Source organism: Cucurbita maxima, unplaced genomic scaffold, assembly GCF_002738345.1.
Source record: "Cucurbita maxima cultivar Rimu unplaced genomic scaffold, Cmax_1.0 Cma_Scf00018, whole genome shotgun sequence".
Classification (NCBI taxonomy): Eukaryota; Viridiplantae; Streptophyta; class Magnoliopsida; order Cucurbitales; family Cucurbitaceae; genus Cucurbita; species Cucurbita maxima.
The window spans coordinates 276,706-297,515 of record NW_019272034.1 but is presented as its reverse complement, the minus strand read 5'-3'; the positions used below and the strand labels follow the sequence as shown (position 1 = coordinate 297,515).

The following is a 20,810-nucleotide window of genomic DNA, read 5'->3' as shown; positions in this document are numbered from 1 at the left end:
TATTGTTCTTCCTAGTAGGTTAATACGGGATTAATCACGTAATCAGATAGGGTTTAATTCCGTTGGGAAAAAGAAGAGAGGTATGGTGTTGAAGGGAAGAAATGAAAAATGTGATTGGAGTTGAACAGAATTGGGCTTGAAGCATAAAATAGTGGCCAATAGGTTACCTCTAAGATTGACATGGAAAATTCCACAAGTTTTTCCAACTTCCATTCAGACCCTTTGCATTCAATTCCAAGCTAACTCTCCTCCTTTCTTGCTTATCTAATTCCAGCACCTACCTTATCATTTCTTATTTAAGACACACGTCAAATTCCTGAATAGAACTTCTCATATTCTCCCTTCTTCCTTTCACTCACTCTGCTACAAAATTGTTTCAAGTTATGACAGTTCAGGGAGAGCATACGTTCTTCCACGGCACGCTCGAAGTTACCGTCTTCCATGCAACAACATACACACCGTCATCACCTCTGGATGTAAGTCCTGTACCATAACAATGAGGTTAAATTACAAGTTTAGTCCCTGAACTTTCGTGGTTGTGTTTATAGGTCTCTAAACTTTCAACTTTGTCTAATACGTCGAATAATAGAATTTCTATATCGTCACGAAAATAACATCAACAGCTTTTTCTCTCTTGCAGTGTATATTTTCTGGAGGAAAGCAAAGCTATGTGACCATCAAGATAAACAACATAGAGGTTGCTCGGACAAACCACGAATATGACCGTGTTTGGAACCAAACATTCCGAGTTCTATGTGCGCATCCATTGACATCTACCATCACCATTACAATGAGAACAACTCGTTCTGTATTGGGAAGATTCCAGATCCAAGCCCAACAGATTTTGAAAGAATCAAGTTTCATCAATGGATTCTTTCCACTTCTTATGGAAAATGGGAAGCCGAGTCCAGAGCTCAGACTTAGATTCATGCTATGGTTTCAACCGGCAGTATATGAACTAAGTTGGAAAAAGGTGCTGGAAAATGGAGAGTACAAGGGGCTGAGAAATGTAACGTTTCCTCTAAGGTCCAACTGTCATGTGACTCTGTATCAAGATGCTCACCATGTCTCTACGTTTCAACCTCCGTTTCACGGTTCGAGTGCGCCAAGAAGGCTATGGGAAGATGTGTATAAGGCCATAGATAATGCAAAGCATTTGGTTTACATTGCAGGCTGGTCCTTCAATCCAAAGATGGTGCTGGTAAATACAAACAATCACCTATCTTTGTTAAATTACAAACTTCAGTCCATGAATTTGTAACCGCTAATACTCTTTTGGTGATCAGGTAAGAGACCCTCAAACTGATATACCCTATGCCTTGGGAGTAAAGCTTGGTGAGTTGTTGAAGCAGAAGGCAGAGGAAGGAGTAGCAGTGAGACTAATGATATGGGACGACGAGACATCCCTTCCCGTCATCAAGAATGCTGGGATAATGAAAACACATGATGAAAATGCTCGGGCATATTTCTCGAACTCGAAAGTTGTATGTAGGTTGTGCCCCAAATTACATCCTATGTCTCCACCAATTTTCTCTCATCATCAGAAGACCATAACAGTAGATGCTCAAACTCACATCAACGCAAGGAACAGGGAGATTATGAGTTTCATTGGGGGTCTAGATCTTTGTGATGGTCGCTATGACACAGAACAACATTCATTGTTCCATACTTTGAACACAGAATCCCACTGCTGTGATTTCTACCAAACGAGTATATCAGGAGCCAAGCTTCAAAAAGGAGGGCCAAGAGAGCCATGGCATGATGTTCATGCTCGTGTAACAGGTGAAGCTGCTTGGGATATACTAACAAACTTTGAACAACGATGGACTAAGCAATCAGATGCTTCGTTGCTAGTCCCAACAAGCATCTTACTAAAACTGATGCCCCCACTTGAATCAAACACAAACCCACAAAAGGATTGGAACGTACAAGTTTTTCGATCTATCGACCACTTGTCTGCCAGCCAAGTTTTCAGAAACTTGACGGTTGAACGCACCATCCACGAGGCGTATGTCGAAGCTATCAGAAGAGCCGAGAGATTTATTTACATCGAAAACCAATATTTCATAGGAGGGTGTCACTTGTGGGACAAAGATCAACACTGCGGATGCACGAATTTAATACCGATCGAGATTGCGCTCAAGGTGGCTAATAAGATCAAGGCAAGGGAGAAGTTCGCAGTTTATGTAGTGATTCCAATGTGGCCAGAAGGGCCACCAGAGAGTGAATCAGTAGAGGATATGCTACATTGGACCAGGCAGACAATGACAATGATGTATAGATTGATTGGAGAAGCAATCCAAGAAACTGGGGAGAAGGCCCATCCAAGAGACTACTTGAATTTCTTTTGCCTTGCGAACAGAGAAGAAGAGAGAAAGTGGGACTTTGTTCCCCCTCACAGTCCACAACATGCAACAGAATACTGGAGTGCCCAACACCGTAGAAGGTTTATGGTCTATGTCCATTCCAAGGTCATGATAGGTAAGTTTTCAAGTATTCCGAGCATCGTTTCTAAGGGGCATTTTAACAAACAAGTAGAGGGCAGTTTTAATAACATAATAATGTCAAAACAAACAAAGAATTGATTTATGAGTTTTGGATCTCATTTCAACAAACACAAATGACAAATCTATTATCCATAAAAGTGATGATGGGTTCATTACATATTCAAATTACTACGATTTAAAGCAAAAGTGTAGAAGAAGTAGAAACTAACCATAAACATGTGGGTGCTTGCAGTGGACGATTTGTACCTTCTGATCGGATCCGCAAACGTGAACCAAAGATCTATGGACGGAGAACGTGATACAGAAATAGCGATCGGATGCTACCAATTAGAAAACGACGGAAAAGAATTGCCAAATGGAAGAGACATTTCAACATTCCGCTTGTCGCTTTGGTACGAACATACTCAACGATTCGAAGAGGTGTTCTTAAACCCCGAAAACTTGCAATGCGTTGAAAGGGTTCGTTCAATAGCAGACGAATCGTGGAAAATTTACAGTGGAGAAGAAGTTGCAGACATGAAAGGTGTTCATCTGGTAACGTACCCTGTGAAGGTAAAACAGGACGGATCGATTGAGGATTTGGAAGAAAATGGAGGTCATTTTCCTGATACTAAATGCCCCATTAAAGGAAGAAGATCAATGTTCTTGCCGCCCATTTTCACGACCTAATTTTAATGGAGACTTGAATGGCGATGACCAAGCTCTGAGTTTGCATTTACTTGCTCGAAGATCCATGAATGAGATGACCCAACAGGGGAATTTGTGGTTTGGAGGGAAAAGTTCAAATCTTTTTTCATTTATACGTTTGTATACTGTGAATAAATCATTAATAAGGTTTTCCAAGAAGAAATAGTTCATCATTCAATAATCATCTTCTATACCAGCCTTCACATAAAAGCTTCTTACTTCACTAGCGTTCATAAATTGGTAAAGGACAAGCATTTTCTTCATCAACCTCAATCTTCTTGATAGATAGGGGTACCAAATTCATTCATTTCAAATTCAATATAAACACACAAATAGGTCGGGCCTAAATTTAGAGTAGACTCTTCTTTGTCTTAGAGTAGACTCTTCTTTGTGAGTACATAAAGATCTTCGTAGAACTGGGGATGGAGTCTCAGTTACGGTTCATGCAACTCGTTAAGCATATCGATCTACTATATAGAAGGATATTCTTTTTAAAGAGTATTCCTACTAAACAATAGGAAATGGATTAAAGGCGATTTTTTTCCGTTCCTACTTACATTCTACAACTATATCTATTAGATAACATTGGAAACTAGCCATAAAAACCTTAATCCATATACTTCATTCTAGTTCATATGCTTTAAAAATTGTGACAATTAATCGGTAGAAAAATATTGTTCAGATTTAATGAAATTTCATAGAAGAAATAATGAAGAGGTTTACTTTCCAACACAATAGAAAAGATCATAAATACAGTACTGCAGCATGTTTGAACAATTTGTCTACTAAATACACGTTGACTTTAACATTTTTCTTCTAGGAAAAAAAAAAATAGAACTCTTTCTTGTACATCAAATTCCCAAACAACTTTCACCTTCCTGTCATGTGTTGGTAAAAGTAGAGTAGATGGATCTGTTCGAAGGGTTAAGTGGTAGTATTCGGCATACCCACTTTTGCAATGGCAACACAGTGACTGCAGGACACTAATAATTGTCTGAAGTCATCAAGTTTGATAATCAACTCCATGATCGGCCACCACCAAAACCCCTTCCACGATCTCGGAACCCCCCATGACCTGATTAAGATGAAATGTTGATACTCAACAACATTCTTGACTACTATTCCTTTTATCCTTGGTATTGATTCTTGAAAGTATTTTGGCAGTAATGGGAACAAGAACACCATTTCACTTGCATGGAAATAACTAACCTGAGGGAGGAGGAGGCGCACCACGACCCATTGCTGCCAGTTCAGGACTAACCTTCTGTCCAGCTTCTTCAAGAATCGCTATGAGTCCTTTAGCAAATCTTGCATTAGCAGCGGTAAAGAAAGTGTATGCAGTTCCTTTTGCTCCAGCTCTTCCTGTTCGACCAATTCGGTGAACATAATCCTCAAGAGATCCAGGAAAATCGTAATTTATTACATATTTTACGTCCTTTACATCTGCAATGGAATGACATTATTAGGAAATATTAGAGAGAGCAATAAAATGGTTCATCAAAGGCTTCAGCCACAAATTTCAATAAGCTAGTATATTCTTTTTCTCCTCAAAGTTTTTAAAACGCTGTCTGCTAGGGAGAGTTTTCCACACCCTTATAAAGAATGTTTTGTTCTCCTCCTCAATCGACGTGGGATCTCACATATCTACGATAAACTGTCGCACCTTAAAATTTTCATATACAATACATACCTAAACCACGAGCAGCAACATCTGTAGCCGTCATTATAGGGCTCTTGCCAGACCTAAATTCTGAGAGGACCCAATCCCTTTCTGCTTGACTCTAATCACCATGACTTGAAAGTGCAGGCCAACCATCCATGCGAAGCTGTCGGGTAATTTGATCACTGCCTTTCTTGGTATCCATAAAGATCAGGATTCGACTCCCATCCATTATATCCTCCAGCAATTTCACCAATCTGGAAAACTAGTCAGTACCAGTTACTTCTTATCATACCCTGACCGGCTTATGGGAAATTGATCCCCAAAAAAATAAGTAAACGACAAAAGATCCCACAAGCTCCACTCACTTGTTATATTTCTGATTTTCAGAGACGATATCAACATGTTGGCGTATGGCATGATTAGCTTTCAGGTCTGAAGAACCGATGATGACCTGGGCAAATTACATAGACAAAAAAAGTCGATTACAACATTAAGAATATTAAAGACCACCTTCTCCTTCCCCCTCCACCCACAAGAGAAAGAATAGTAATATATTTATATTTTGAAGAAAAAATTTTGCAATTACCATCTTCAAATATGTTAATCAATATTAATCACCAACCATCTTTAAGCTTCTCCTCAAGGTTTTTAAATGCGTCTACTATAGAGAGGTTTCCACACCCTTACAAGAAATGTTTCGTTGTGATCTCAGAATCCACCCCTTTAGGGGCCAAAGTTCTTGCTGGCACATCACCTGGTGTCTGGCTCTGATACCATGGGTGACAACCCAAGCCCACTGCTAGCAGATATTGTTCTCTTTCAGCTTTCTCTTCAAGAGCTTCGCCACAAGGTTTTAAAACGCGTCTACTGGGGAGAGGTTTCCACATCCTTATAAGAAATGCTTCGTTCCCTCCTCCAACCAATCTGAAATCTCAGATAATATTGCATAAGACCATATTTATGTCCCCTCATATGGATGTATGAGTTAGTTTTTACCTTGTATGGATTGTATAGAAACTTCCTGGCCAGTTGTTCAACTTCTTTAGGCCAGGTAGCACTCCAGTACAAAGTTTGCCGATCAGGCCGAATCTGTATTGAAAATAAAGTAGCATTTGAGAAACTTATAAGAATTAAGCACAACACAATTTAATGTCAACACCAACTAACCCATAAAAAATGAGCACAAGTAAAGCCACCAAAAACACACATAAATGCTTGGCTCAAAAGCTGGCTGTCAACCAGGACTGCACCACAAGCCAAGAAAATACAACTCAGTTTTAACAAATTTTCTGAACAGCCGATTCATTTAGAGTCGGCATTATCATACAGAACCTAATTCCAGCAAAATTTTCAGACCCAAAAAAATTTAAGAGAGTAGAGGTCTAGAAGAAAAGTGAGTTGCAAAACATCCCAAAACTGGGGTTTTCGAACAAACCACAGGTCCCAAACTACCAGAAAGTTACCCTTTTTACTCGATATTTTTTGCAACTTTTATCTTTAGATCTATTAAGCCTATGCAAAGACCAAAGACATACAGTAATGACAGTAATGTAATTACATGTAGGTAGAACTTAAACCTGTGAAACAATTTTTCGTATTTGAGGGTCAAATCCCATATCTAGCATCCGATCAGCCTCATCCAGTACAAGGTAAGTAACCCTTCGTAAGTTTGTATGATGTGACTCCATCATATCAATCAATCTTCCCGGTGTAGCAATTACAATTTCAACTCCTGATGTCAGTATTTTAAGAAGGGGTCATTCATCTTGCTATCATAAACAACGAAAAGAGGAAACAAAAAAACAAGAAATAATCACACTAGGTATGGTAGTAAGAAGGAAGTGTTCATTGACACCTCAAACTTGGTTAGTATGGGCATCTTGAATTTATTTCACCATCTACCTTTCTGAAGATCACGCACTTGAGGTCCTTTGGGAACACCACCATATATGCATGTGTTCTTAATCTTCGAAGATGCACCAAATTTTGTAGCTTCTTGTTGAATTTGAACTGCAAGTTCACGAGTAGGAGCTAGAACTAACACAATTGGACCATCTCCAGGAGCTGAGAAAAATTATGAAATGAAAAAAATGAAATCAGTCCATTTGAACATAACGACCACAGCTAGGCATTTACAGTTTGCATATTATTTTCTTACAAAGGATTGGCTGGGCATTGACATGGACAATTGCAGGCAAAAGGTATGCAAGTGTCTTCCCCGACCCCGTTTCAGCAATACCAATGAGATCTCGACCTTTAAGTGCCATTGGCCATCCTTGGGACTGAATAGGAGTAGGTTCAGTGAAGCCAGCTTTGGCAATTTCTTGCATGACATAATCTGACACGCGCCATATGTTCATAATATTTGTATACATAAATTATAATGAAAAAATGTACACTCAAGAATAATGCTTAAACTTTAAAGATGACCAATAAATGAAATATAAGGAATGTACCAGGAAAGCCAACATCACGGAAAGACTTGACTGGTTTTGGAACATCACGACCTTCTACAGTGATTTCCCTCCTTTTTCGATACTCCTCAACCTCTCTCTCTGTCATTTCCGCCACTGATGATGCCTCAATGTAGAAGTTCTTCTCAAAATGAGGTAATCCATCCAAATCCACCTTTTTTGGGGCCTCCGAACCATAATAGTCACTCTTGCTAGAGGAGGATCGCACTGAATTGCCATACCCTGTAGACCCACCAAAACCTGAATCACTGCAGCACCCCAAAAAACAGGTTGAAAGAGAGAGCCCCGTCATTTAAGAAAATAAACATAGAATCACCCAGTTGGTTTATCCTAAGGAGTCAATGTAGATACATCAATTTCCAAAAAGAACAATAAGCTACATCTACAATAATAATAATAATAAATAAATAAAAAAACAACTTGTAAACAGGCCAATTTAGAAGATTGGTATGAGAAATCAGTAGTTGATTTAATTTGGAGAGTTTAATCTTCGAAATTTTGTTTATTCAAAAGAAGAATAAAAAAATAAGGAAACAGGTGAAGGAGCTCAAGATCAAGCCAAAGGAACAACAAAAAAAAAAAAAAAACAAAACAGTTGGCAGGTATTTACACAGTTCCACCTCACTAAATGGGACCCACGTTCCTCCTCCACCTTCTCCCATGAAATCTTTTCCAAGTGTTCCTTCGGCATAACGGCTTCTGAAAGCTATTTCTATAAATTAATCAAGTTCCTACTTTACAAAAATCTACTACTCACGTTATGTAGTCACCAGTCCATGATTTTTTTAAATAGATAACCTCGATTATAAAATTAAGAAAAAGTAAAATAAAACCTCACAAGAGAAAACAAGATATATAAACAATTATGCAATTACGTTCCAGCTCCAATGAGAATGGAAGAGAAAAAAAATATTTCAGAAACCAAAAACAGCTTTTAAACTCTTCGATTAATCAACGAAAACCCTTCGCCACTAGAAAAAGCTGAAAAGAGTCCAACTGAAGCCATAATCTGAATACTATTCAATCAGCTACAGTGTAATTCTCCGAGCAACTAAAACCCATTACCCAATTCCAGAAGTCCCACATTATCGTGGAAATTAAACAAGGTCGCAAAACCTAGAACCATTAAAAAAGGCTCAAAATCCACAGAAACCAAAACAAAAACCCACATTCGAAAGCGTAAAGAGGAAAAGGAGGAAGTTAGAGAGACCTTCTACGGTCGCGGTAAGAAGTGGGATCGGAGGAGCGGCTGTCGTAGCGACTCATGGCGCCGAAGCTCGCCGGAAAGAAGGTGACGGAAGCGGGAATTTAAGGGTTTTAGAACCTGTCTCAGTTCGGTAAAGGCGATTAACAATCGACACCGATTCCCTGTGCCCTTCACTCGATCGAGGCTTGCTAATCGTACGGCTACGTCTTTCTGCCGTGTCTTCCTCGACCAAATTAATATTAATGATATTAAAATTTTTAATCCAAGCTTACTAAACAATATGTCCGCAATAATTTCATATAAGAATCTTAATTCATTTGAAAAAACAAACGATATGTACGGTTTGTTATAAAAAAAAAAGGTAAAATGCATATATTAAATGGTTATCATTTATTGAAAGTTTATTAAAATATTGCGTCTCTCTCTCTCTCTCCTTTTTTAGGTAAAATAAATATTGATTTTTTCTCGTTGAAAAATGAAACCGCCACACGACCTAAATTCAGGTCCATGAACTCGGCCCATTCATAGAAAGCTACGTGGGCCGACAACCAGAGCCCACTAAGAAGTATTCGAGCCCACTAGGCTCATCAGCAGCAATGCTTAGTTGCTGATGTGTAAACTTTAACAATCGGGGACTATACTTATAATTTGAAAGCTCGTAATTCATTAGACGTAAAACATAGTTTAAAAATGAATCAAACATTTTGAAATAGACACGCGTTTAAAATTTAGAGTATATTTATAAATTTGAAATATTATTGAAATAATATTTTTTTTTATAAATTTTAGTCAATTCACTTTTAGAAAAATGTCTATTTCATTTAACGTCAATTTATGCCAAAATTGACTTATTTATGTTGATTTATATTAAAAGTAGCTTTGATTGCAAAAATTTGAATGGCTATTTTAAATATTGTATAAATAAATGTAATATTCGAGATGGGCTAGAAATTCCAACCCTAATTAAACTAATAGCTTTTTTTATTTATGTATTTATTTATTTAGACTAAAGCTACAACGGAGTGTAGAAGATCCAAAAAGTCAAAGTCTCAACCATACATATTTTAAACCAATTTAATTGTGTTTTGAAGACTATGCATCCGATTGGTTAATAAAAATTGTAAATTATAAATGACATGCAATAGAGAGGGAAAATAATAATAAATAAAATATTAATCTTGCAGAAATAGAAAATTATGAGATCTAAAAATACTTTTCTTTTTTCTTTCTTCTTTTTATAACAAAAATTAATAACATGTTCTTCAGATTTAATAGCTGTATTTTTAATAAATATTAAAAAAATTAATAATTTACTGTAAGTGCATAAATTCAAATATTAAAATATGGGAAATCTAAATAAGTTTTGTTATTTATGTGCAATAAAGTGGGAGCTACACAATAATAATAATAACAAAATTGCATTGACTTTCTTTACACCATTTTGGAGTTGTGCCCGCAGTTAATCAAGATTATTGTTTGTCTAATCTCTTTCAAACGGTGCATTATTACAACCACATTTACATTGCCGCGTTAAATTTTTTACTATTTTGTTGGTCCACGTGTATATAAGGGACTTATTACAAATAAATTCTCATAAACTTATTATTATTATTTAGTTCAAACACAAAGCCAATATTAAATGAAATGAGTTTTAGTTATTCATGGATCTATATATATATCACACACATAAATATAAACTATTTCGTTGGATTTCAAAAAGATTAATTTTAAGAAATTATTTGTTATTTTCTTCAATCGACGTGGGATCTCATAATTTATCGTTTGGGTCCAGTATCCTGTATGTCACTTTTCTTAGAGCCCAATGTTATACTTTCGATGTCCGACTCTAATACCATTTGTAATAGCTCAAACTTACTATTAATATTGTTTATGTTAATTTGTTATGTATCGTCATTCACCTTAAGATTATAAGTATTTAAAAAAAAAAAAATACATATTGTATTAATTTAATAATAATAATAATATAATGTTTAAAAAATAATAATAATATAAAAAAACACCGCCAGGTTGCTACCCATTTCCACTCCCGAGTCAAATCGGCCAACTTTTTTTTTTTTTTTTTTTTTGAGTTCAAAAGGTCATCTTGCACGTGGGAAAGGACGTCTACTATCCGAGCTGGCAAAGCCTCCTCCAAAATTCCCATAATATCCACACGCTTTTCACCTTATATTTTATTTTTGTATTTATATCTCAATGTAGTTTTTAAAATTTTCGTTTTTAAATCTATTTTGATTACATGTAGTTGATTGGCAGGTAATATATGTATTTATTATTGTGACATAAAATGATAAATTTATAATGTCATTATTTTAGAGGCTTAAAATTATTAATACATATGGATAGATATGTTATCATAAAGTTAGTTAGGTTGAAATACACATGCCCCTCCACTTAATTGAAATTTACCTACTTCATAATTAATTAATTTCATTCACAAAGATCACGTCATTAACTTAAATATAGTTTAATCAATTAAAGCATATATCATTAATAAACTTATATATGCGATTGAACTAAAAAGAAAAAAAATTAAATATTCAAATATTAACTCTCAAAGTACCTGAGCATTCCCCAATTTTAGTCTCATACTCTTATGGTGGACAAGTGGTGTCACCCAATTGGTCAAATTAATATGTTAATTAAATTAGGTTGGTTTTACTTAATTGATATTGACCCCAAATTTGATATGTGACGTATGCTTGAAGTTGTTATAAATTGTTATCGAATCAAACTATCGTTATAGTTCGTTTGGTCAAACCATCATCAACCCGTTCATATAATATCGATTCACACTTGTCATAATAAATGCGTGTGAAAAAAGGTAGTTTTGATGTCGATTTTGAATCGTCACGAAGAATCATATATATATATATATATATGTATATATGAATGATAAGTGTTATTGAATTAATTAATTTCAAGTAGTTTGAATTTAGAGGAAAAAAAAAGTAATTAATGGCAATAGTAATGTATGAAAAAGATGCACAAATATATATGAAGTGGTTATTAAACAATATTTTTATAATTAATTTTTTTCTTCTCAAATTTAGTTAAATAACAATAATAATTACGTGTCTCCAAAATTTACAGAAGGAATCTAAAAAGGGTTGTTTCGACATTTTACATTTGAGACTATAATATAAATAATTTTAAAATTTATTAAAAGTAGGAGAATTAAAATATTAAAAAAAAAAAAACGAGAATTAAAATCATATTTTAACGTACTCTTTTAATTTATAACACGCGGAAGATATGAAAAGGCTTTTATGATATATCTCTAACAAGTATTATTCTTATTATTATACCTATCAACCTCATTAAACTCAAAATTTATTATTGAAGATAGTCAAATTCAGCCTTCCCTTTTCCCTGAACAACTGAAGTAAAAAGGATTTAGGGTTTGGAAGCTGTTGCCAAAATAATTGATATTTCCAAAAAGTTTAATATTCCTTCACGCGCTTGTACTGAAAAAAGAACCTCACGCGCGACAAATGAACGTGGACATCACGCAAGCTCAAAGGAGTAATGGGCCGGAAAAGTAGGAATGAAACCGGCGGCATAGGGATTGTGTTAAAGAATCTTTGTAATGTTTAAATTGTAAATTAAATTAATCAAAAATCAATTTTCTTTTCATTTTTTTTTCAATTTATCATTCATAAAATTATAAAAAATAATTAGCTATTTTTATTTTGGCTGAATAAGGAAAAAGGAAGTGTTCTTAAGCAATCAAGCTTGATTGAACGAAGCTCCGGGGCAGTGCAAGTATGGCGAAAGAGGAAGAGGGTCCCACACAGTCCATCCTCCATTATCGAGTTGTTTAAAACCAGCTGAAGAGCATCTTCATTTTTTCAAGCCACAACTAATCACGCAGCCCATTACCAAAAATTCACTCCCCGTTTAGAAAGATTTTACAAAAGCTCCCAAAAAAAGTGAGGTTAGAATATAGAGTAAACAAATGGGCTTAAACTCCAGCTGGGTTTCTTTTATTTTACCCAATCTGTGAGTATAGAAGCATATAATAAAGCGCCCACGAGGGGAAAGGAACAAGAATAACAAAGAAAGAGCCTCCACAAGCTCCATTGGCCTTTGGTTGGTTCAAGCTTTGGAGGGCTGAGGTTTGTTGTTCCGTTTCCATGGCGGAAATGTGGAGTGTGATATCAGTGGTTCTTTGTTTATTTGGTGTGTTTACTGTTGAAGCCTCTGTTTCTTATGATTCCAAGGCTATTATCATTAATGGGCAGAGGAGGATTCTCATTTCTGGATCCATTCACTATCCAAGAAGCACTCCTGAGGTAATGTCTATTTCCTTTTCCTTTTCTGTTCTTGTTTCCTGGTTTTTCGGATGCCTATTCAGATGGGCATTCATAGATTCTTGAACATATGACTATATAGCCTTGGTTTTTTCTGGGTTCTCTACTTATTTTGGAACTTTGTTCTTTATGGGCTCCCATAGATGTGGCCAGATCTTATTCAGAAGGCTAAGGAAGGAGGTCTAGATGTGGTTGAGACTTACGTCTTTTGGAATGGGCACGAGCCTGCACCTGGAAAAGTAATGGAGGATTATATTATTTCCTCTCATTTTTAACCTCTTGGCCTAATTTTGGATCGTTATCTTGCAGTACTACTTCGAGGGGAACTATGATTTGGTTAGGTTTGTGAAGCTGGTGCAGCAAGCTGGGCTTTATGTTCATCTCAGGATTGGTCCTTATATTTGTGCTGAGTGGAACTTTGGGTAATGCATAATTAGTAAAGTCTCGTTTTCTTATTATTAAACACCTTGAAGTTTTAGAAAAATTGATCAAATGTTCTTTCGTTTATGTTCTTAGTGGGTTTCCCGTTTGGTTGAAGTACATTCCTGGTATCAGCTTCAGGACAGATAATGCCCCTTTCAAGGTAGGTGTTTTTGTGTTGTTCTGTGTGTTCATGTTACATTCTTTTGATTTGACTTGTTTTCTAAATCAAATTTCTCTTCTGATTTTGGATAATATAGTTTCAAATGCAAAAATTTACCGAGAAAATTGTTGATATGATGAAAGCAGAGAGGCTATATGAATCCCAGGGTGGTCCTATAATTTTATCTCAGGTAAGCAACAATACAAAACACTTCTCACTGATAAGATAGATTCTCTTTTCTTAAAGTTGTCATTGACATGAAAAGACTGAGTGAGTGAGGAAGCACCTTCCTTTTTGATATTTTGTACAGATTGAGAATGAATACGGACCTATGGAATATGAACTCGGTGCACCAGGAAAAGCTTACTCGACATGGGCCGCACAAATGGCTTTGGGACTTGGTACTGGTGTTCCATGGGTCATGTGCAAGCAAGACGATGCTCCGGATCCTATTGTAAGCATTACCGGACTTTCTCTCAAATTTTTAAAACGTGTTTGCTATGCAGAGGGTCTAGCCCTACTCCGATCAGTGCCTCACATCGTCCGGTGATTAACAAAGCATTACTAGACTTTCTTCTTCTTATTCCCAATATTTGGTTTTAAATCTTTCACGTGTCATGTTTGGGAGTGGCCTTTAAATGTTGATTGTGAATGATTTAATAATCATTTGCATTGCACATGGATCATGTTTGCTGTTCTTCTGTCTGTTTGTTTCTTTATTGTATTATTATATTTCCGTTGATATCTGTGAGTTCCTTTAATGCTGATTGTTATGCAACTTCTTGTCATATACTTCAATTCCCGGTAAATTTTGAATGGAATATACTTTGAACAAGTTTTGGTGAAATCATTGTTACGATATTGCTACTAAACTCAGTATATTGTTTGGTCCTGACAGATTAACACCTGCAATGGGTTCTATTGCGATTATTTCTCTCCAAACAAAGCCTATAAACCCAAGATGTGGACGGAAGCCTGGACCGGATGGTAAGTTGTCATGCTCTTATATCATCAGCATCTTCTCAATATTTTTGTAACCGTCCCCATCGCTAGTGTCCACCCTCTTCAGGGCTCAACCTCCTCGCTGGCACATCACCTAGTGTTTGGCTCTGATACCATTTGTAACTACCCAAGCCTATTGCTAGCAGATGTTGTTTTCTTTGGGCTCTTTTCCCTCTCCAATTGACGTGGGGATCTAGCAATTTTCATCTAGTAGTGACCGATACATGTGGCCATGGTAAAAGAATCTTTAGGAGTCTGACCAATTCTTCTTGTTTTCTCTTTCGCTTTTTTCTTACAGGTTTACTCAGTTTGGAGGTGCAGTTCCTCATAGACCAGCTGAAGACATGGCTTTTGCTGTTGCAAGGTTCATTCAGAAGGGAGGATCTTTCATAAACTACTATATGGTAAGACTAAGAGTTTCTTATTGGTTGAGTTTCCTAATCGGGAAGAATACATTATATCAGTCAACTGATTTTGACTCGTTTTTGTTTGTTTTCAAGTATCATGGTGGAACAAATTTTGGACGAACTGCTGGTGGTCCTTTCATTGCTACTAGTTATGATTACGATGCTCCTATTGACGAATATGGTAAGCTCATGATGCTCCTGTTAACATGGATTATATCCTATAACAGTAGTGGAACCATTCATTTGATAGCTAACTAATTGACTCTTGATGCAGGCTTATTGAGGCAACCCAAATGGGGTCATCTGAAAGATCTACACCGAGCAATAAAACTTTGTGAACCAGCTCTTGTGTCAGGAGATCCGATCGTGACTCGACTCGGGAACTATCAAGAGGTGAGCATTTTCTTCTTTTATCTGCAACTATCTTTATGATGAACCTACAAAACTTCATCTCTAAATTCAATGTCCTCACAGGCTCATGTATTCAAATCAAAATCTGGTGCTTGTGCTGCATTCCTTTCAAATTACAACCCGAGATCCTATGCAACGGTAGCTTTTGGTAGCATGCACTACAACATTCCGCCTTGGTCTATCAGCATTCTTCCAGACTGTAAAAATACAGTTTATAATACTGCAAGGGTAAGGGAAAGACTCGGCTAACAAATTAAATCTGCATTGATTTTAGTTTTTTGAGTACATATTGAAATTCTTTTGCTCAGGTTGGTGCTCAAACTGCAAGAATGAAGATGTCCCCGGTTCCGATGCACGGTAGTTTATCGTGGAAGGCGTACAATGAAGAGCCAGCCTCGTACAATGATAAAGCGTTTACTACAGTAGGGTTGTTAGAGCAGATAAATACTACAAGAGATGCCACTGATTACTTGTGGTACACAACAGAGTAAGTGATGGATATTTGCACAATTCATTCTTTTTAGCCTTGTTAGATCAAGGGATTAAATCGTGCGTCTTTTGCAGTGTACATATTGATTCTAATGAAGGATTTTTGTGGAGTGGAAAGTATCCTGTTCTTACGGTCTTGTCAGCTGGCCATGCTATGCACGTTTTCGTTAACGGTCAACTAGCAGGTGTGTAAAATTATTATAGATTGAAGGTTCATCTTTCTCATTAGTCATAGAGGATACAACTTAACTTTGAATGTTTAAGACAGTGGCTTTCACCAAAATCTTTGGAACCTCTAAAAATCTAACGGCCCAAGCCCACCGCTAGCAGATATTGTCCTCTTTGGGCTTCCTCTCAAGGTTTTTAAACCGCGTCTGGTAGGGAGGGGTTTCCCACCCTTATAAAGGGTGTTTCGTTCTCCTCCCTAACCGATGTGGGATCTCACAAGAAACCTTTTTAGAATCCAAACAGATGTCGAACCTGATTCGGGTCCTTTAAAGGCTACAAAGTCAATGATTGAAAAGAACATACTGACTTTTTGCTGATTCATGGTCAAAATTTGCAGCTAACTCAAATGCATTTTTCCTCACAGGAACTGCTTATGGAAGTTTAGACTTCCCAAAGCTAACATTTAGAAAGGGGGTGAACTTAAGGGCAGGGAACAACAAAATTGCACTTCTAAGTATCGCAGTCGGTCTCCCGGTGAGTTTTCTTTCTTACAAATAGAGACTTAGAACGGTCACTTAAACGATGAAAACATTGTGATCCCTTGTGATATGATTCAGAATGTGGGTCCACATTTTGAGATGTGGAATGCTGGTGTTCTCGGCCCGGTTAATCTGAACGGTCTCAACGAGGGCAGAAGAGACTTGAGCTGGCAGAAATGGACCTACAAGGTTTGTACATGGTTCACTGATACTGTTCTCTAGCTGTCTGATGCCCCAGCATCACCATGTCTAACACTTGACATCTTTCAACATTGTCATTTAGATTGGTTTGGATGGAGAAGCAATGAGCCTTCATTCACTCAGTGGAAGTTTCTCTGTCGAATGGATTCAGGGATCTCTCATTGCTCAAAGGCAACCCTTAACATGGTTTAAGGTATCTTATGCCTATCATTAGCTGGTTTTCTCTACCTAGCCTTTGAACTCTGCAACTTACATATATTTTATGTGTTATGATTCAGACTACTTTCAATGCTCCAGCTGGTAGCTCACCCCTGGCGTTAGATATGAGTAGCATGGGGAAAGGACAAATATGGTTAAATGGTCAGAGCATTGGGCGCTACTGGTCTGCGTACAAGGCATCTGGTTCTTGTGATTACTGCAATTATACTGGTACATACAATGAGAAGAAATGCTTGAGTAACTGCGGCGAGGCGTCCCAGAGATGGTAGGCAACAATATCCCAAAATGAATCCTAACTCTTCTTCTGTAGTTCTTCAAACATTGATGAACTAACTGCTCTTCGATCATTGTTTTTGTTAGGTATCATGTTCCTCGTTCTTGGTTAAACCCGACAGGAAATCTGTTGGTTGTGTTTGAAGAATGGGGCGGCGACCCGAACGGAATTTCTCTGGTTAGAAGAGATGTGGATACTGTGTGTGTCAATATCAATGAGTGGCAACCGACGCTTATGAACTGGCAGATGCAAGCCTCAGGTAAAGTTAACAAGCCCCTGAGGCCAAAAGCTCATCTGTCCTGTGGCCCTGGCCAGAAGATTTCATCAGTCAAGTTTGCTAGCTTCGGAACTCCGCAAGGCGAATGTGGAAGTTTCCGGGAGGGAAGCTGCCACGCCCATCGCTCATATGATGCTTTTCAACGGGTAAGTATGACTTAGGGAAATGAGTTTAAGCCGTGTTAGCCACCTACTTAGGATTTAGCATCATACGAGTTACTTTGACAACCAAATGTAGTAGACCTGGTTCAAGTCATGTCTAATTTCCCCGGCTCTTGCAGACATGCGTTGGTCAAAACTTCTGCACGGTAACGGTGGCGCCAGAGATGTTCGGAGGCGACCCGTGTCCAAACGTGATGAAGAAACTGTCGGTGGAAGTCGTGTGCAGCTGATGGATTAGTTAACGGTTGAAGTTGGAAGTGTAGAATGAAGCAAAACACAGTCATTCATTATGGCAGATCTCCATTGGTGAAGTTGTACAAAATATACGACAGAGAGACTGATGGAAGAGAAGCTATTATTGAGATTGGGATTAAGGGTAAATAGTTAGCTGTTTTTGTTGGGATTCTCACCGGCCAGTCACCATATTATTATAGAAAAAGTTAGGAAGAAATGAAATTATTGTAGGTTTGTTTGTGTCACAGAAGCACTTTGAGGTTTTAATTATTGAATCCATGTGCTTCTGTTCTTATCACTTTTTTTCCTTCAAGTTCTTGAAAGAAAATGGAAGCCTCTGGCTTCTGCTCATGTCTACTCTGTCAGGTCAGGTCAAGTTAACAATGTCTTAATCAATTAAGCTTTCTTATTTTGTAATGTAGTTGGATATTTAGGATGTTTTAATGGCTCCGACATTCCTCTCCATCTGACATGATTACATTTCATATTTCTAACTTCGAAAAGTGAATTCTTTCCACATGTTTTGTTCTCATTTATGCAATTTTGTCTGAGAAGGCCAATGTAAATCTCATTCCAAAGCATACCAACTCTAATGAGAGATCTCCAGAGACACTGTGATGACAAGTTGGCATTACCGTGTGGGCAAGGTAGTGGCCACCTTGTCCTTGTGTTCTAAGAATGAAGAAACCAAAAAGATACGTCATTTGCTTCCATCATTCCAGTGAAGACAATTTAAACGCTCAAATGCCACACAGAACAAAACCTTGTCCACTTCCTTGCAGCTTTCCATCCCAATTTTCCTTGCATATCTTGTCAAGGTTAGGGTGCAATCCTCTGTCTGCTTGTTGTGATCCCATTATCTCATGTTTATTTTAATGTCAAAAACAATCTACTTGATATCAAAATTCTTTTCGACTACTTAGGCTAACATGAATATAATTCAATCAAATTTTTCACTCTCACATTTAATTTCATAAAAACATCGTACAATTTTTTTTTTTCTTTTTTGAGTTCAACAATTTCAAATATCTGAATTTTTGGAAGGAAGAATTCTTTTTCAATTTGTTCATTATTTCCACAGCTGTCTTCTAATCAATAATATTATTTATGTCATGATTTACACATCCTCGAGTTTTTAAAAGCTCTTCACCTTCACAAAATAAATACATAAGATACGTTTAATTAATTGGTTTAGATCCGCACCGAGTGGTAATTTTGAATTTATTAGGAATAAATAAAAGTTTGAAAATAATATTGAAATTTATTTTAAATTATTTGACCAATTAAAATAATAAGAAATATCAATGATTGGCAGACAGATAAGAATAAAGAATCAAACAGCGCAACAGGCATTTTTAGGTGCGGTGTCTTCACATTTTTCAATCTCAATCACGCTATTAATCTCTACACCCTTAATTAAAAAAAAAAAAAAAAAAAAAAAAAAAACAAAAACAAAAACAAATTGACCATCTCTTATATTTTTTTTAAAGGTTAATCCTCAGTATTTTAATTTAGTCTTTATAATTTTAAATGTGAGACATAAAATTTTAAAGAGGTAAATTTAAACTACGTTTTATATTGATTTAAAACTATTTATTTAAATTATTAAAAATAATATTATTGAACAATTTTCAATAGTCACTTTTTAAATTTTAAAAATTAAAATAAAATTTTGAAGGTTGAAACACAAAAATAAAACAGTGCAAAAATCCTTTATAATAATGAATGGAAAATCAATTTTTATCATAAAATTTTTAAAAAACTTTATAAATGTTTTACCAATTTAAAAAAGAATTCCTTTATTTTTCATATTTCCAAATATATCCACTTTGTTTCTACAAATTACAGTCAGCCCCCAATACCCCTCGGTTTCTGTTCTTCCCCTTCGTAAAAGGCTTCTTTAAAATCCCATTTTGATTTCACTGAAAAATAAATCAATAGCCTTCCAATTTCACGACAAAATTCCCTCTCCATCCCCATGACGGATAGAGTCTACCCCAACGCTGCCGCGGCCACGGCCGCCAACGGCGCTCCGGCCCCCAAGACCGCTCCGTTTCCGGCAACTAAATCTCAACTCTACGGCGCTACTCGCCCTGCCTACCACCCTCAACCGCACCATCGCCGTCGCCGCAGCCGCAGTTGCTGCTGCTCTGTCTGCCTCTGGTTATCTCTAACTCTCATCCTCCTAATCTTCCTCCTCGCCATTGCCTCCGCTGTTGTTTACCTAATCTACCGTCCTCACCGGCCGTCCTTCACCGTTTCCGCCGTGAAACTCTCCTATTTCAACATCACTTCCTCTTCACTCCTCAATTCGAAGTTCGATCTCAACGTTTCCGCCAGAAACCCCAACAAAAAGCTCGTGTTCACTTACAATCCGGTCTCGATTTCAGTATTCTCCAATGGAATCGATGTCGGCGATGGTGTATTGCCTGGATTTGTTCACGATACGAAGAACACAACTCTGTTGAAGACCTCGATTCTCAGCAAGAGCCACCAACTAGATAGCTCGTCGGAAAGTACCTTGAAGAGCAGTATGAAGAGCAAGAAAGGTCTTCCATTGGAGATTCAACTCGATACGAAGGTGAAATTGAAGATGGGAGCACTCAAGAGCCCTAAAATCGGAATTAGAGTTTCTTGTGACGGAATTTCGGTAACTGTTCCCACCGGTAAATCTCCGGCCACCGCCTCAACTTCCGGCGCAAAATGTAAGGTTGATCTTCGTATAAAGATCTGGAAATGGACGATCTGAAAACAGAGGAGAAGAAAATTTGAAGAATACAAAGAACACGAAGAAGCAAAGAGGTCTCTGGTTTTATTTTATTATTATTACATTTTTTTTTTTTTTTGTATTTTTCCTTTCCCGAAATTTTAATTTTCGCCTTCCCTGATTATACACTTCTTTTTTTTTTTCCCTAAACTTTTGCAACTATTTTATTTTTGCTTTTTTGTCCAAATATTTAGAATATTTTGTAAATT

General features: G+C 36.9%; 4 protein-coding genes across 4 annotated transcripts; 3 read left to right on the top strand and 1 right to left on the bottom strand.

Annotated features, from left to right (window-relative positions):
• The first annotated feature begins 147 nt into the window (after positions 1-147).
• Positions 148-3,371, top strand: LOC111492613 (phospholipase D alpha 4). Its single transcript, XM_023141982.1, has 4 exons — positions 148-476; positions 641-1,201; positions 1,287-2,481; positions 2,740-3,371. Exons 1-4 carry the CDS (start codon positions 384-386, stop codon positions 3,174-3,176), a joined length of 2,286 nt encoding a protein of 761 aa, XP_022997750.1. The 5' UTR covers positions 148-383; the 3' UTR covers positions 3,177-3,371.
• Positions 3,372-3,896: 525 nt separating this feature from the next.
• LOC111492616 (DEAD-box ATP-dependent RNA helicase 20-like) lies at positions 3,897-8,797 on the bottom strand. The gene is given in 10 exon segments (XM_023141987.1): positions 3,897-4,269; positions 4,404-4,637; positions 4,885-5,111; positions 5,223-5,308; positions 5,854-5,946; positions 6,435-6,589; positions 6,760-6,921; positions 7,016-7,195; positions 7,314-7,579; positions 8,542-8,797. Coding segments are annotated over 10 exon segments (1,518 nt in total). The 5' UTR covers positions 8,598-8,797; the 3' UTR covers positions 3,897-4,210.
• Positions 8,798-12,305: 3,508 nt separating this feature from the next.
• On the top strand, positions 12,306-18,243 carry LOC111492666 (beta-galactosidase 1-like). Its single transcript, XM_023142056.1, has 19 exons — positions 12,306-12,851; positions 13,013-13,108; positions 13,179-13,291; positions 13,386-13,452; positions 13,550-13,642; positions 13,763-13,906; positions 14,351-14,439; positions 14,753-14,858; positions 14,955-15,042; positions 15,136-15,254; positions 15,336-15,500; positions 15,581-15,759; positions 15,837-15,946; positions 16,354-16,463; positions 16,547-16,657; positions 16,752-16,862; positions 16,948-17,153; positions 17,249-17,585; positions 17,720-18,243. Exons 1-19 carry the CDS (start codon positions 12,693-12,695, stop codon positions 17,828-17,830), a joined length of 2,514 nt encoding a protein of 837 aa, XP_022997824.1. The 5' UTR covers positions 12,306-12,692; the 3' UTR covers positions 17,831-18,243.
• A 1,468-nt stretch (positions 18,244-19,711) lies between these two features.
• On the top strand, positions 19,712-20,720 carry LOC111492668 (NDR1/HIN1-like protein 13). The gene has a single exon (XM_023142058.1). The coding sequence runs from the start codon at positions 19,813-19,815 to the stop codon at positions 20,581-20,583; it is 771 nt and encodes a 256-aa protein (XP_022997826.1). The 5' UTR covers positions 19,712-19,812; the 3' UTR covers positions 20,584-20,720.
• The last annotated feature ends 90 nt before the right edge of the window (positions 20,721-20,810 follow it).

What these genes read in the sequence shown, in the direction of transcription:
- LOC111492668 (XM_023142058.1), top strand. Translation starts at nt 19,813, where the DNA reads ATGACGGATAGAGTCTACCCCAACGCTGCCGCGGCCACGGCCGCCAAC.
- LOC111492666 (XM_023142056.1), top strand. Translation starts at nt 12,693, where the DNA reads ATGGCGGAAATGTGGAGTGTGATATCAGTGGTTCTTTGTTTATTTGGT. An exon ending in TACTTGTGGTACACAACAGA is followed by an intron (nt 15,760 to 15,836) that starts GTAAGTGATGGA and finishes CGTCTTTTGCAG; the next exon opens with TGTACATATTGATTCTAATG. An exon ending in CGTTAACGGTCAACTAGCAG is followed by an intron (nt 15,947 to 16,353) that starts GTGTGTAAAATT and finishes TTTTCCTCACAG; the next exon opens with GAACTGCTTATGGAAGTTTA.
- LOC111492613 (XM_023141982.1), top strand. Translation starts at nt 384, where the DNA reads ATGACAGTTCAGGGAGAGCATACGTTCTTCCACGGCACGCTCGAAGTT. An exon ending in TCAATCCAAAGATGGTGCTG is followed by an intron (nt 1,202 to 1,286) that starts GTAAATACAAAC and finishes TTTGGTGATCAG; the next exon opens with GTAAGAGACCCTCAAACTGA. An exon ending in CCATTCCAAGGTCATGATAG is followed by an intron (nt 2,482 to 2,739) that starts GTAAGTTTTCAA and finishes GGGTGCTTGCAG; the next exon opens with TGGACGATTTGTACCTTCTG.